The following is a 17,701-nucleotide window of genomic DNA, read 5'->3' as shown; positions in this document are numbered from 1 at the left end:
AGACGCGAAAGTTCTACGAGAAGGTTAACCGGTCCCGCAAAGGCTATGCGCCGCAAGCCAACACTTGTCGGGACGCCGAGGGAAACCTTCTTATGGACAAAGGCGAGGTGTTGAACAGGTGGCAGCAGTTCTTCAACGAGCACCTCAACGGCGATGTAGCGCATGGAGACGGCTTTGAAGCCCAACTTGGACCGCCCGCTGCTGACCAACAGTTCCCGGCACCTGATCTGGAGACGGTGAAGAAGGAGATCAGGCAGCTGAAGAACAACAGGGCCGCCGGTAAAGATCGGTTACCCGGTGAGCTCTTCAAATATGGAGGAGAGCAGTTGGCGAGGGCGATCCACTTGGTGATTTCTAAGATCTGGAGGGAGGAGAAACTACCAGAAGAATGGATGGATGGTGTCGTGTGTCCCATCTACAAAAAGGGCGATAAGCTGGACTGCGGCAACTACCGCGGCATCACGCTTATCAACGCGGCCTATAAAATCCTCTCCCAGATCCTCTGCCGTCTGCTGACACCGTACGCACGGAGGTTCGTGGGCCCCTATCAAGCGGGGTTTACTGGCGCTCGGGCCACCACGGACCAAATTTTCTCGCTCCGGCAGATCCTCGAGAAATGCCGTGAGTACAACGTGCCCACACATCACATCTTCATCGATTTCAAGGCAGCGTACGATACAGTCGACCGCGAACAGCTATGGCAGATCATGCACGAGAACGGATTTCCGGACAAACTAACTCGGCTGATCAAGGCTACCTTGGATCGTGTGATGTGTCACGTGCGAGTGGCAGGGGAGCTAGCGGACCCCTTCCAATCGCACCAAGGGTTACGACAAGGTGACGGCTTATCCAATGCACTGTTTAACATCGGACTTGAGGGAGTTGTGCGAAGAGCGGGTATAGACACGAGAGGCACGATCTGCAACAGGACAGTCCAACTTCTTGCTTATGCGGACGACATTGATATTATAGCGAGAGACCTAGAGACGGTAAAAAGGGTTTACACCGCCTTAACGGTGCACATCAACCAGAGCTTTTGCACCAAGATTTTTGTTACAGATATTTTAGTATTTTCAAAACTACGAGAACTATCGAAATATTTTTTTATTCTTCCCCTAAAGTAGTGTCCATAAAGTAATTTACAACAAAGTATGATTAGTTTTACAATTCCGTTATTGCAGGATTGGGTCCGTAAGTTTGACAATTTTGGAATAAGAAGACAGCAACTTCCTTCGTTGCTGTGCACCCTTAAAGACGCAAGCAAGACGAATTGCATTGGCCATGAATACGACGAAAACAAAGTACATGAAAGGGAGGGGCTCAAAGGACGTTGACCCCCCAAGACTCACCCCTTTAGCTGTGGATGGCGATGTGCTGGAGGAGGTGAGTGAATTCGTGTACTTGGGATCGCTGGTAACGGCCGACAACGACACCAGCTTAGAGATCCGGACTCGTATCCACTCCGCGAATCGCGCTTACTTTGGATTACGGAAAACCTTGACATCTGATCGAGTGCAACGCGCCACGAAGCTGACCCTGTACAAGACACTGATTAGACCGGTTGCCCTCTATGGCCACGAGACCTGGACGCTGCGGCAAGAGGACGAACGAGCCCTTGGAGTTTTCGAACGGAAGGTGCTGCGAACGATCTACGGTGGAGTACGTACAGCTCAGAACGAGTGGCGAAGGCGCATGAACCACGAACTGCACGCGCTGCTGGGAGAACCGACCATCGTCACCCTGGCGAGAATCGGGAGGCTCAGGTGGGCCGGCCATGTCGCGAGGATGGACGAAGACCATCCTGTCAGGATGCTCTTTGACCGCGCGCGACCGGATGGCGGCACAGGCCGAAGAGCAGGAGCACAGCGTGCACGATGGGGAAATCAGATCGAGGCGGACCTAAGAAAGTTCTGCAACCTAGGAGACTGGCGAGCTGCAGCCCAGAACCGAGCAACATGGAACAACCTTCTTGATACAGCACGGGCACCGCGTATGGTGTTCTAAGCTGATTGGTATGGTATGTATGAATAAAAAAAAAATAAACAGTGATTGCAGAAGCAATATTTTTGATGAAGCGAGTTGATTTTTTTGGCTCTATCTCCCCCACATTTATTATTGCAGTGATGGCAGAAGCAATATTTTTGATGAAGCGAGTTGATTTTTTTTGGCTCTATCTCCCCCACACTTATTATTCTTTGAAATTATTTTAATTACCTCCAATATCTATCCATTCATGATCGCCATTTTTGACAACCATCTCTATTATTTCATTTGACAAGACGAAAACTTATTTTTTTGCCAGAGACGCATGAAAACGTATGAAATGTAATTTTTCCCTAACTCCTAACAAGGTTTTATTAAGGCTTTGAGGAGGTTGTTAGGATTCAGTTGTAAAGCCTTGAACTCCTATGTAGGTTTTATAAATAGGCCGTAACAACCTTTTGCGGAGGTCCTTTTGGGTTTTAAGTGGGGTTTATCGAGGTTCTGGGGAGTTTTTTTAAGACTTAGTGGTTTTAATTTTGGTTTTGGCTGATAGGTTTTATAGCAGTTGTGACAGCTTTGAAAAAGCCTAAAATGTTACTTGGGATATTTTTTTATAAAAGTTAGGAGGGTTCAAGCTTTTCAATTTAAACATGTTGGCTCCAAATTTTAAAGGTTAGAGACAAATCTTCTTGCTGTATGTTTGATATAGTTCTTTACGTAAAAAATAAATGACTCTAAATTGGAAATTAAGGAGTCAGTTAAAAAAAATAAGCAAATAAAAATTTTACAATTTGTCATTGTAATTCAAAGATCCTACATGATTCAAACTTTTGAGTTTTCCAAATTTCCGTATTCGACACCATGCTCCTACGTAAACAACGGGTTCAACAGCCAGCTGAACAACGAATTGACGAAATGAAAAAAGAATCCAAAGCTAAATTCATTCCAACGAAGGACCTAAATCCAGCCAACAAAAACATTCTCCATTTCCCTTCGCCGAAATGTCTCGCAAGATATTGTTGTTGCAGCAAACATCCCTCAAGGGGCCATGATTTAATCAGAAAAGGATCCGAGAAACCGGGAAATCTGCGGGCTCGTTTAAACTCCACCATTGTCTTATTAAATTCAAACTTCAAGATGCAGACACAATTTACTTACCGTCCGAATGGCTGGACGCTTTCCGCATGCTGGTAAGCCGGTAGAACGGAGGAGTTTCCGTGCGCTCAATTAAGCAATTCAACGTCTCCACTGTTTGCAGTTCGCTCATCAGTTCGTCCAGCAGCCGGTTTGTGCAGGACCGGGCCAGATAGAGCGCGACCCGTTTGGCCTTCAGGTACACACGCACACAGCGAAGAGATTGTTCCAGCGAGGTTCCGAGCGATGAAAAGCAAAATTGCATTAGGAAAAAAAAAAAAGTTCCGGTCAATTAGTTTCGATTGCAATCAGGAGGAGTCAGCAAGTCAAGAGGGTTTTAAAAATGGACGGAACTTACGTAGGCCAGCAGCTCGTTCGGGGCCATGCCGGAGATGATGAGCAGGTAGCGCAGGATGACCTTCAGGTTGTTGGGCCAAAACTGACACAACGTGCCCCAAAGCTCCTCGATGTAAGGGTGGGAGTCGGCAAACTGCAAAGGAAAATAAACCAACTCCATGATAGTTATTTGTATCAACCCTAGACTAAAACTATTAGCTCCGAAAATTCCTGGAAGACGAACAACGAAGCTTACTAAAAAAAACATTATTGTGATCACAGTGGTTCTTCCAAGATAGCAAATCTATTAAATGCGCAGTCATGTGATACCATCATCCTCGTCAAGATGCAGCCAGAGTATTACATGGTATTAAATTAACTCCAATCAGTGCCAAACAAGGCGAAACCAGGCGAAACGTGCAACAGTTCATTGCGCTGCCATTGTGTGTTTTGAGTGGATTTGGAGAACTCTTTTTTCGTTCCAAATAAAGTTCAAGTGGTATCAGTTTTGGGTAGTGAACTTATAAAAGGACTATTCAGAACAAATAGGTACATGGTAATATTAATTTTCTAATTTTATACATGAGCAATTCTCTACGAAATCGGTCTTTATTTAGAATTTTAATTTTTGTAATTTTTAATCCGCCTGAAACTTTTTTGATGCCTTCAGTATGCCCAAAGAAGCCATTTTGCATCATTTGTTTGTCCATATAATTTTCCATACAAATTTGGCAGCTGGCCATACAAAAATGATGTATGAAAATTCAAAAATCTGTATCTTTTGAAGTAATTTTTTGATCGATTTGGTGTCTTCGGCAAAGTTGTAGGTATGGATATGGACTACACTGAAAAAATATGATACATGGTCAAAAAATTTTTGGTGATTTTTATTTCACTTTTTGTCACTAAAACTTGATTTGCAAAAAACACTTTTTTTATTTTTTTATTTTTTGATATGTTTTTGAAGACATCAAATGCCAACTTTTCAGAAATTTCCAGGTTGTGCAAAAAATCTTTGACTGAGTTATGCATTTTTTAATCAATACTGATTTTTTCAAAAAATCGAAATATCGGTCGCAAAAATTTTTCAACTTCATTTTTCGATGTAAAATCAAATTTGCAATCAAAAAGTACTCTAGTGAAATTTTGATAAAGTGCACCGTTTTCAAATTAAATCCATTTTTAGGTGACTTTTTTGAAAATAGTCGCAGTTTTTCAATTTTAAAAATTAGTACACATTTTTGCCTAATTTTGAAAAAAATATTTTTGAAAAGCTGAGAAAATTCTCTATATTTTGCATTTTTGAACTTTGTTGATACGACCCTTAGTTGCTGAGATATTGCCATGCAAAGGTTTAAAAACAGGAAAATTGATGTTTTCTAAGCCCACCCAAACAACACACCATTTTCTAATGTCGATATCTCAGCAACTAATGGTCCGATTTTCAATGTTAAAATATGAAACATTCGTAAAATTTTCCGATCTTTTCGAAAAAAATATTTTCAAAATTTTTAAACCAATACTAACATTTTAAAAGGGCGTAATATTGAATGTTTTGCCCTTTTAAAATGTAAGTCTTGGTTTAAAAATTTTGAAAATATTTTTTTCGAAAAGATCGGAAAATTTCACGAATGTTTCATATTTTAACATTGAAAATCGGACCATTAGTTGCTGAGATATCGACATTAGAAAATGGTGTGTTGTTGGGCTTAGAAAACATCAATTTTCCTGTTTTTAAACCTTTGCATGGCAATATCTCAGCAACTAAGGGTCGTATCAACAAAGTTCAAAAAAGCAAAATATAGAGAATTTTCTCAGCTTTTCAAAAATATTTTTTTCAAATGTGGGCAAACATGAGCACTAATTTTAAAAATTGAAAAACTGCGACTTTTTTCAAAAAGTCACCTAAAAATGGATTTAACTTGAAAACGGTGCACTTTATCAAAATTTCACTAAAGTACTTTTTGATTGCAAATTTGATTTTACATCGAAAAATGAATTTGAAAATTTTTTGCGACCAATATCTCGATTTTTTGAAAAAAGTTGTATTGATTCAAAAAATCATAACTCGGTCAAAATTTTTTTGCACAACCTGGAAATTTCTGAAAAGTTGGCATTTGATGTCCTCTAAAACATATCAAAAAATAAAAAAAATTAAAATAGTGTTTTTTTGCAAATCAAGTTTTAGTGACAAAATTGAAATAAAAAATCACCAAAATTTTTTTTACCGTGTATCATATTTTTTCAGTGTAGTCCATATCCATACCTACAACTTTGCCGAAGATACCAAATCGATCAAAAAATTCCTTCAAAAGATACAGATTTTTGAATTTTCATACATCATTTTTGTATGGACAGCTGCCAAATTTGTATGGAAAATTATATGGACAAATTAATGATGCAAAATGGCTTCTTTGGGCATACCGAAGGCACCAAAAAAGTTTCAGTCGGATTAAAAATACAAAAAAAATAGAATGACCGAAATCTGAGAGAACTGCTCACATAAATAACTTTTCATCAGACTCGATCCTAACCAGGCCGAGTACCAAAAAGTAACTAATAAAAAAAATAAAAAAAAAACTTTTTATCAGGAAAAAAATTAAGCAGGATTTTTTCTGGTACTTTTGTACCCGACCCCCTCCGATTTCAATGAAACTTTTTAGACATGTTATCCTAGGCCTATATAAGCCATTTTTGTGTATATGGTGCCAATTGTACTCAAAAATGACATTTGAGAAGGGCGTTAGTTGTTTAAATATTTTTGTATGTTAAAATTTAAAATTACTGTATCTCGAAGCCGTTGCATCATATCAAAAAGTGGTCTAAAACAAACTCGTAGGAAATTTGACGGGCTTTCCGAAAAAATACACTGAAAGAAAAAAACACGCCACTAAAAAAGCCTAAGATGTTGCAAAAAGACTCACGAAAAATTGAGGATGGAGCAACTCACCAAAAAAATATAAAAAAGAAAACATTTACTGAATCTTTTTTTTTTTTGAAGGTGATCTAAACGTCAACATTTTTAAAAATCGAATACGGGAATCGATTCTCCAGACAATTTTACATAAAAGTCTCCATATTGACCACTGTCCTAAGTCCAATCCTTGTGAAGTTACAGCGGCTTTAAAAATAAAAATGTTGAAAAAAAAGTTTTTTTGATAGTTTTTGACAATTTTTATATGACAGACTTGGTTTTTCAGTCTCGTAAATATTTTTACCGGAAAGCTCGTCCAATTTCCCATAAGATTGTCGTTGATCGCATTTCAATTGGAAGATATCGACGGTTACAATTCAAAAGGCATCATGTACATTTTGACACTTTCTGGGTTATTGCATATTCTGAAAGTACTCCTAATAAGCTACCTCTCCACCAAAAATGAGCAAAAGTTACTTCAGTAAAGTCTGTTTAATCATGATTTTAAATAAAGTAACATAAACAAAATCTCTGGCATCAGCAGTGTTTGTTTATATAGCCCTGTCAATCTGTCAAACAAAAGACTACATGAACCTCGTGACGAAAAAAAAGCAACATGAACAAAGCGCCATGTACATTCGGCGAAGAAAAACGAATCATAAAAAAGCGTCCCCCTCAATGACAGCAGGGTGATATAGACGTTGGTGATTTCAAAATAAGTTATGTTTGTTTTTCTCAAATAAAATTACGGAACTAATGTTTTATTGAATTTGGATGATCAAGTATCAATAAAAGCAACGTTTTTCATCGTTTGTTATCATTAGAACACCTTATTTTGCTTTTATATTAAAATGGGAATTGAAAATGGATGCTCAACATTCAAATGCGTTTTTCTCAAAACGCATGGTTTGTACATGATGCTTTTTGAAATGTTGGCGTCGATATAAGCTAATTACATTTCTCATAACTGAAAACAGAATATTTTTTTCAGTGTAGTTCATTGGATGATAGAAAACTCGATATTAAATTAGCTATCATCAAAAAACAAATTATTTTGAAAAGTGTTCAAAGAGGATCTTATGGGAAATTGGACGAACTTTCCGGTAAAAATATTTACGAAACTGAAAAATCAAGTCTGTCATATAGAAATTGTCAAAAACCATCTAAAAAACAATTCATTCAAAAAAAAATATTTTAAAAGCCGCTGTTACTTCACAAGGATTAGACTTAGGACAGTGGTCAATATGGAGACTTTAATGTAAATTGTCTGAAGAATCGATTTCCGTATTCGGATTTCGAAAATTTTGACGTTTTGAGAACTCAAAAAAACAGTTTCAGTAAATGATTTTTGTATTTTTTTTTAAGTGAATTGCTCCATCCTGCATTTTTTGTAACTCTTTTTGCAACATCTTAGCCTCACCTTCAAATTTGACTTTTAAACTTAAAAATCAAAAAATCTCATAAAAAGAGGCGTGTTTTTTTCTTTCAGTGTATTTCAGTGTATCCACAACTTCGGAACACTTTAAACACATTTTGGTTCTCTCCGGGATTATATTTTTATTACAAAATAATGACTTCACAAACTAAAACCAATGAAACTTAAGTGAAGTTATGTTTTATGAATGTTCTGATAACTTTTTTTTGAAAATATCAGTTAAATTCAGGCGTTCCACAATTGTGGGAGGCACAATAACATCCCACAATTATGGAACAGGCAATTTGGATGCAGTGTTTTGCTGCTCTGGATAAAATAGTCTTGAAATGCAGTTTTTTTATTTTAAAAGTACTACTTTTACTTGTGGAAAAGCAAGAGAATGTCCAAATAAAGGTTTTTAATATAGTAGGGTCGAAAGAAAAGATGCAGCTGGCATGCTATTGACAAATTATCAGAAAGGTGTTCCGAGTTTGTGGGAGTTCAGAATATGTGTACCTGTATTTCTGACCTACAATTTTATCAAAAGATCAGATCCTTCTCAAGATGCAGATTTTGTAATATTTACATGCCCATTGTGTAGGGCCTGGCCACCAAAGTAAATGGGTACTTGTATTGGCATAGTTTTAGTCAATTCAAAAACAAAGAAAATGTAATTTCCGATAACGTAAAAAAAATCTTCTTTCCAAAAAGTTAAAAGATCAGAAAAAAACAAGAATCTCAATTGCTTCTTAACATTATGAACAAACCTGTAAAAACAAATCTCTCAAAAGAAACTTAATTCTCCAATCGACGACGAACTTTTAATTGCCAAGTTTTATCTACCTCATTTTGCTCTCCCAGCTCTTTGATTGGAATAAAAACTATCAACACTATCAAGAAAAAAAAATCTGCATTCTTCATTGATAAAACTTAATGGCCTCGAAGCAGATTCAAACAAGTTTGAAACAAGAATCCAAACTTCAGGGAAAAAACTCCAAACTTACCTTCGCAGTTATGTAGAACAGATTGTTCAGAATCATCTCGGTGGCTTCCGTCGAACCGGATCCCTCCCGGCGTCCGCGAGTCCCCGAATCCGGGTAGTACTGAAAAAGAAAAGAAGAAAGAAACAAACAAGTTGAAAAAAAAATGCTGATAAATTCAACTCAAAGTGAAGAACTTTCAAGCATTTTCCCCTCAGGCATATTAACCTACACAGAAAAAAATATGTGAATTTACTCGAAACTGAAAAAATGAATCACATGTAAACTCAGCTGATGTAAACTTGAGATTCGACGTAAACGGTTGAATCACACGTAGATCATGTTTTTACGTATAATTTGTTGCAAATTAACATCAAATTGCATTTATATTTAAATGTTTAATGACGTGCAAAAGTGTTTGCACGTCATTAAACATTTAAATATAAATGCAATTTGGTGTAAATTTTCAACGTCATTAAACATTTAAATTTAAATGCTATTTGATGTAAATTTGCAACAAATTATACGTAAAAACATGATTTTACGTGTGATTCAACCGTTTACGTTTTTTTTTTTCACGTTTACATCAACTGAGTTTACATGTAATTCATTTTATCCGTGTCAAGTAAATTCAAATATTTTTTTATGTGTCTATACAGCAATTCCCCACGAAAACAGCATGGAAAAAAACAAAAGTGCTCGGATCGGGCTCAAAATTTTTCTGGGGGTTCCCTGGCCGAAATAATTAGACCCGTATTTTTTTGATGTCTGGGTACCAAAAGTTGCGTCTTTTAATTACAAAAATTTTGGTACCCAAACATCTATAGGTCATCGCTGAAATTTTAAAGTTATCGCAGTTTTAGTGAAAAAAGTTGATTTTTTGCCAATTTCGTCATTCTCCGGTTTTTGCGCGCGGTGCGTCGAAAAACACGGATTTTATTATCAAAAAATCATATCTCGGAATCCTGTTAATGAACTCCTCCCATTTTTTAGTATGTTATGTAAAAATGTCCGGGGAATCCGATAAAAATATTTCCAGACATAGGCTCTTTGGTCCAGACACCGTCAAAACGGCATTTTAAAGTTTCATACGCCCTTTTCATATGTTAGGCTAGATTTTTGAAACTTCTTACTATTTTTCTTTGAAAGGCCAACTTATCACCTTTCATTTGCGTATAAAACAATTGAAATCGGTTAAAATGGCGAGGAGTTATGATTTTTCGAAAAAAAGTGGTTTTTGCGAAAATCGACGAAAATGACCATTTTTCAGACCACCCTAACACGGCGTAGGTCACCCTGATGGCCAAACAAAAAAATACGGGTCTAATTATTTCGGCCAGGGAACCCCCAGAAAAATTTTGAGCCCGATCCGAGCACTTTTGTTTTTTTCCATGCTGTTTTCGTGGGGAATTGCTGTATATACAGTTCACTGATGAGCACTCTTTAAGGAGTCGTCTTCGCAGGGAGCATAGAGTAAGTATAAACAGTGCTGGCAAGATTGGTATAATTTTGCCATAATCAGCTCATGAGGGATGCGTCATTGTAATGCTGATGAAGCGGTCGTATAAGGCTCTTAGGTGAGTGTATGTGTCTCGACGGTGGCCTGGCGAGACGAGAGATTATTGCAGCACCGCAAAAATATGAATATTCATTGGTTTGGGTTGAATTCTCTAAGAAATATTCTTTTCATTTCTAGAATTAACATTAGTGTTGTTTTTTGACTTTGATTTCATGCTTTTAAAGTGCAAATTCTAATTTCTTGGCTCCGACGCATCCTCAGAATTTGATGCAATGAAAAAAATAACGAAATAAGTGATGCCGGATTGGCAATTTTTAGCAAATTTTCGCATTCAACAAACTGGCAACACTGAAAACAAGCATATTTTTCCTGAACCTGCATAAAATTACGCGATATGAAAATTGAACGAACTGACAAGTATTCTTGGTGGTCTAAAAAAAAAGTGAACAAATCCTCACCATGATGTATGACAGTGGGGTGGCGGGTGGCACACTGGAGGCCACCAGCTCCACGTTCTCCAGCCAGGGCAGCAGACACTGCAGCAACAGGGCACGTACCTCGGAACGGGCCGTTTGGAAGCGATGGGTAATCTCTGGAAAAGAATGGAGAAGAACAAAAGATAGAAAAAAATGGGTTGATGAAAATATATAGTTTCACCTACATGAAAAATCAACCTTGATTGACTATAGGTGGAAGTAGGAAAATTTCCACTTGCAGAGATTTCTTTTCGCGGAAGCAAGGAAAATTGTTGGAGGTTGCAGAAGGGAAGCACCACAATTTATTTTCATTATATAGTCCACATTTGATTAGATCGGGAAGGCATATTCGAGCTCCTTCGCATTTTCATGTGCAATATCAATTTTCTATAAAATTCTTGCCAACTCTGATCAACCAAGCAAAATTGCGAGAAAAAGTGCATCGATTATATGATATTTTCCGCAGCAAAAAATGTATGCATCCATAAAATAAGTTCTTCGAAAAAAACATCATTTCAATGCGCTTTTTTCCCAGAACTTGTATCGCTGCGAAAAAATTCTAGGTTCTATCAGCATCGTAAATTTGTTGTTAAATATCTCTACCGAGCAGTCCCTTAAAATTTCGTAAAAAAATTGTATTGTGTTTTTAGTTGGATGAAACTTTGTCCAACGATTCCTTAGGTCCAGTCAAGTCTTAATACAAATTTGGCGACTGTCCACAGAAAAGTATTATGCAAATATTCTAAAAAGAGATTTTCTGATCGATTTGGTGTCTTCGTCAAATTTTTAGGGCTATTTGAAAAAAAAGGGAAACGGAAAAAATACAATTTTTTTAACTATCGTTTTTTACAAAAACTCGATACTGACATCTAAAATAATCGAAATTTGAAATTTCAATTAAATAGCACTTGTTGTGGTGCTACCATGGGCGTTAGAGGGTTAGTAATGTATTAATAATAGATAAATAAATAAAACAAATGCTGTGAAAACGCTCAACAATTTTAAGTTTTTTGACATTGTCGAGGGTCTGAGATTTCCAAAAAAGTTTTTAGAGACCATCCATAATCGTGAACACTTTCTTCTAAAGCAGCGATTTTCAACGGGGGTGCCGGGCCTACTTGATTGCCTTGGTAGGGTGTACCAGACTAGAAGAAGGTTGAGAATCGCTGTTCTGGAGCGTCCAACTTCCCGTCCAGAGATAAAAATTTCCGGGAATTCCCGAAAAAAAAATCCCGTTTCCTAGGAATTCCCGAAATTTAATCGGAAGCAAGAGTCCTGATTTTCAGTTCAAAGATCTGAAATCACTCACTCATCACCGAACGATTCTTTGCCGACCGGAGCGCGCAACGATTCGCGAGCGAACACAACAGGCTGGCGGCCAGCGGCTTGCTCAATCGCTTCACTCAACGAAACAAATACTTCGTGATTTCGTGACGTCAACCCGAGTCACAAACAAATATGCTCAGAGAGGAGAGAGCCAAAAAAAAAATTCTAGCGCGGTGCTCATTTGGCATGCACTACCACAGTTTGCTGTCAATTAGAATTTGTTATGGTGGAAATAGGGGGAGGTGGGGCAAGAGTGTGTAAGCTTGTGTAAGCTTAGTCTCTAATATAACACTGGGATTTCTTTCATTTTTATTCCTTTAGCACAGAACGACAACATTTTTACTTTTCACTCCAAAATATATATTCTAAGATTTTTCTTAATCTTATTCTAACATTTTCACTATGCTTCTAAGATATGCCCCGTGGCATTTTGGTTGAATCTGTGCATCGTAGCACTTACACCGAAATAATCAACTCCAACTCCCAACTGCAACTCTCTCCTAATTTCAACTCCCTCCTAATTTCAACTACCACTCTCAACTCTCTCCTAATTTCAACTACCCTGATTCTAAATCTAACTTAGGCTTTTATACTCCGAAGCGTTTTTAGTCAAGACGCATGCGCAATATGTTTACCATGCTTCTCTACGGGAGTAGCTCAGCCACGTGCGTTTTGACTACACCGCGTTGATCTTGAAATCTTTCTGCTCGAAATTTCTCAGCAGGGATCCTGGCACAGTTCATGACCTTTCTGTTTTCGCTTTGTGCTTTTCCTTCCATCCTCCTACTGTGTTTATATATGTCTTAACCTACGTGCTCCTAGAAATATGACACTTGACTCGTGTCAACATGTGTTAATGAGTGCATCTGAAGATGTTGCACTTCGTCTGATTGTAAAGACCAATGTACTTCTGACAAATTCTTCCCTGTTGGTCGAACTAAAAATCTAAATTTATATTCTGATTAACTGAGGGTCGCTACATACCCTTACACTACCCAGCTAGATGTTTGTCTGCTAAGATAATCATCTACTGTAAGCCTAACGCTGGTTCTTGATAAGTATTGATTTTGAAAAATATGTTTTTGAATATCTGAGTACTAAATATAATTGTTGTTCACGTTTTGTTGCCTCCTCTGCGTTGATATAATTGATAAGATAGCTGGCTAGATAATTCGTCGATGTTGTTCTCCACTTGACTTTTGGTTTGAAACTTGAAAACATTCAATAAACCACATAGATTGAGACATTTGACTTTGTTGATTTTACTATAGTGGATCAATTCTGCCAAACATTATTTGATACATTTTCCTTCTTGTCCTTTCCTTGATGCTTTTTCTTAATGCATAGAGATCTGCGTCAGTCCTTCTTAGTTTTCTGCAGTCAATAAAATTTTCGTAGACTTCAATCGAAACTTTTCATTCCATTTCATAAGATCTGAGTGTAGTGTACAGATCATGTTTCATCATTTCGCCATACTTCTTCCTTTCCATTAGATCCGAGAATTGTATATGGATCTCTTGCCTTAATTGTCAGTCTCTGATATAATTTTTCCGGTTGAGAAGTTTCTGCTTCTGATTGAACAAACCGAAACTATTCCATGTTATATAGTTTAGATCATAATCATTCTTTGCCTTGTATCATATATTTCACTCCATCATTGTTATGTTCCACCATTTTTTTTCAACTCATCTCCTGTCTCAATTTTCTGCAATTTATGAATGCATAACTGTTCCAATAATTTGTTGATGCCAAATGTGCTGTTCTTAATGTTCTGGTTGATGTTGCTGCTGACGCTGTATCCGAATGTTAACGTTTGATGATATGTGTTCGTGTAGGTGAGATTTTACATATTTGTGTAGTGTCGTGTTACAGATTTTTTTGAATAATTTCCTAAGTGACTATCACTTAAACAATTTGAAATTGGTGTATAAAGTTGAAATTGTATAGAAAAATATCATATGATTATAATTCCCTAAGCTTATCCTTCATCTACTGGTCATTGTTTTTGTTTTACTCTTTCGATTCGATGCATTTTTTTACACTAATAATCCCAAATCTTCACTGGCCTTGGCTAAAAAGTTTTTCAAAATATTAGATACTTACTCCACTTACTCAATTGAAAATCTTCAACTTCATTCTTCGATAAAATTTGTCTTTTTGTAAACTTTTATTTCTCATTTCCATGAATCATCTTTTTTTTCAATCGATAGGGTGCGTAGTGAATAAATTTCGTCTGCGAAATTACCTTCCCCTTTCCTTTCCCAGGTAAAAATAGGTTGGTTGCCGCTGGTCCTAAAATTCTAAAAGTAGAAAACTTGACACAACTGTTAGAGAATTCCATTAAGCATTACATTTATCTCGACCCATACACATATCACACTCTCATACATTGCGGGTAATTACTCCTCATCCCATCATTAATTTTCAATGTTTTGTTTTAAAGTTTAATAATTGTTTAACATTTGTATGTCGTTATCTTAAAACAAATTTCATTTTGAAAAGTTGTCGACGTCATTAAAAATTAATTTTAAATTTTGATATTTGTTTTTTTTTCTGTATACCGAATCTACTAAATTTACCAATTATGATGTTCCATTCTTAAAGGTATATAATTTATAGAATAATTCCTCATTCTTCTTCTTCTTATTCTTCTTCCTCTCTTAATACCAAACATTAATTCATCGTCCCTTTGTCTTGCATTATGTCTTCTACACAAATATTTAATTTGCCAACAAGCAAATATAAAAATGCAAAATGTGATACATTATGCACACAGGCTTCCCCTATCGTTGCACCATCTAAGATATTTGAAAGTGTTCCATTTAGATAATTGTCTTCTGCTTGAATGATTGTTTCAAATCTGAATCCTTGATAATTTGTGTGATAATATGGACCTTTTAAAACTTTATGTAATATTGTTGACGCTACTCTACTATCTTCTTGTTCACTATCCATATTTCTAATTTTAGAAAAAAAAAAAAATCCGTTCCATAAACTCCACTGTTGATTGAACTTGGTAACGATACCAGTACAATTTGTAAAAATGTTTTTACTTAATTTTTTTTGTTCCGATAATATTTGATAAACATGATTTTTCAAACCTAATTCAGATTACTGACACTGCCTCGATAAAATTCGATTTTGTTCCATGAATATTTTCCCTTGTTGTAATACAGAATATTAAAACAACTTTGATCAGTGAGTAAATGATTTGTTCGAGAGTTATAAGTCTCTTAGGTAAATTTCACTAATTTTTTTATAAGTTTCTTTTGTAATTTTCACTAAACAATGAATAATTGTCTAGTTTGTTCTTCGTATTTTACGTCTCTAACGATTTTCCATCTTTTCCTTGATAATGCTTTTACGATTTGTATTTAGTTTGCTTATGCTTATTTAAAAAAATCCATTTTGTTTTGTTATTTCTTCTTCAGCTCTCGAGACGTTTTTTTTTAGTGATAATTAATAATTTTCTCTGAAAGCTACAAATTGTTAATAAAGTTGCAATAATAAACACACTGTCGACTCAAATTTATTTGTTGCATACGAAAAAATCAACAATATAAAATAACCCACTTTAAGAATGAGATTCCATATTCATAAAAGGAATGACAGTTATAAAAACACACGAAAATTATACTTAATTTCTCCTTCTTCATAATTTGTTTTTGTGACTCTTTTTGGTACACTTTTTTATTCATGAGCTTTCTCAGCATTTCATATAATTTGGTATATTCACCATTTCTTCGATATGTATTCCCCTTGATCGTGCTTTAAAGTGCTAGTAACTCTATAGTTATTTCCACACCATCCCTATATTATAATTTTCATCGACAGTTCTCCACTATCAAAACTTTAAATTTCAATTGTCGTTTCAGCCCGTATTCCAAAGTGTGGAATGAAAAATTAATCATTTTTGGTTGCTAATACACATGTTTATATTAAAAGTAATAAAACAATGCAAAAATAATATCATTTACTCATGTTGCGATTAATTATTGTTTCTATTGAATAGTTCATTCTTATTGTGATCAATAATTCAAGTTTGTGAATGCTCCTCGTGGGGGTGCAAATCTTATCGATCTTTTTCTGATTTTAAATTTGTTTGATTATTTATAGAAAAATACTGGATAAATCGAGTTGTGTCATCCAAATTTAAAAACAAAGCCTGCCACTTTGTGTACTCCTCTAACTTGAATTGTTAGATTAACTTGAATTGTTAGATTAACGATGGATTGGATTGTTAGTTCAGTTCTGGACTCCTGAATTTATTTATCTACATCAATCGTACTTCAGTTCAAAAATATTAGATTTTTTTTAATTACTTGTCTGACAAAAAGTCGTCAAATTTAAATAACGCTTACTGCCAGTTTCATTCTCTTATCTTGAAAATCATATTAATTTTTTTAAAGTAAATGTTATTCAGTTTTTTTCTTTTATTTTAATGTTTTAGCTTTCTGGGTTCAAACAAGAATTCCTTATTATGAAATTTTCATAGCAAAATCACACCTTTTCCTCCTTTTTAACAACATTCTGCCTGGCGTTTTCATGATACATTGGCTAAATATGTCAAATATTTTCATTTTTAAATCTTTTAATAATCGCAAGATTAATTTATTTTATAAAACTAAAAAAACAATGTTTTTTTAATCTGATAGTTTTGACAAAAACGCAAATAAAATCATGACGTATTTATGAAAAAAAATATTTAATTTTCCAAAGTTTAAATTGATGCACGACTGTTTTTAATTTTTTCAAAGTTTTAAAAAAAAAATATTGGATTTAAGAATATGATGTCTTACATACAACTGCACTAATTCACTCAAAAGAATAAAATTTAATTGAACTTACCATAATATTTCCATGATCGTAACTGTCATGTTCTCGCATTACAATTAGTTTCCAGAACCCATTTCTCTTGGCTGGCTTTTTGGCTGGGATGTTCTCCATTGCTGTGGCTGGCGTTTCAACACAATTTTTTTTCAATAATCATGGCTTTGGCCTGTTAACTTCACTCTTCACAAAATGTACCCATTTCCTTGGCTGGCGGTTCGATAAAAAATTTTCGATGATCGTTATTTTTAAGCTTCACTGGTCACAAAACTTCAGTTGCTTTCCATGGTTTTGGCTGGCGGTTTGACACATTTTTTCAATCATCATGGCTGGCGTTTGAACTGCCATCTTCACTCGTCACTAAAAGTTTCCTTTGGCATTGGCTAGCGGTTCGACACTGGTTTTTTCACTTGTCCGAAAATAACGTTCCTGTTTCAAATTGAAACTTTTACGCTGTCACCACATGTGTAAGCTTAGTCTCTAATATCAGTGGGATTTCTTTCATTTTTATTCCTTTAGCACAGAACGACACCATTTTCACTCCAAAATATATATTCTAAGATTTTTCTTAATCTTATTTTAACGTTTTCACTATGCTTCTAAGATATGCCCCGTGGCATTTTGGTTGGATCTGTGCATCGTAGCACTTACACCGAAATAATCAACTCCAACTCCCAACTGCAACTCTCTCCTAATTTCAACTCCCTCCTAATTTCAACTACCACTCTCAACTCTCTCCTAATTTCAACTACCCTGATTCTAAATCTAACTTAGGCTTTTATACTCCGA

The 17,701-nt window shown here is 35.8% G+C and overlaps 1 protein-coding gene across 6 annotated transcripts in view; it reads right to left on the bottom strand.

The window, feature by feature from the left end:
- LOC120419991 (protein furry) overlaps positions 1-17,701 on the bottom strand; it is a 189,543-nt gene that overhangs the window by 56,451 nt on the left and 115,391 nt on the right. For all 6 annotated transcript variants that reach the window (XM_039582873.2, XM_039582875.2, XM_039582877.2 and 3 more), the window contains 4 exons: positions 10,739-10,872; positions 8,786-8,884; positions 3,476-3,607; positions 3,142-3,310 (listed from right to left, as the gene is read on the bottom strand). In XM_039582873.2, the coding sequence (XP_039438807.1) occupies positions 3,142-3,310; positions 3,476-3,607; positions 8,786-8,884; positions 10,739-10,872 (534 nt within the window). The remainder of the gene's footprint in view (positions 1-3,141; positions 3,311-3,475; positions 3,608-8,785; positions 8,885-10,738; positions 10,873-17,701) is intronic.

The sequence above is a fragment of the Culex pipiens genome, chromosome 3 (assembly GCF_016801865.2).
Source record: "Culex pipiens pallens isolate TS chromosome 3, TS_CPP_V2, whole genome shotgun sequence".
Lineage (NCBI taxonomy): Eukaryota > Metazoa > Arthropoda > Insecta > Diptera > Culicidae > Culex > Culex pipiens.
This window is presented reverse-complemented; position numbering and strand designations above follow the sequence as displayed.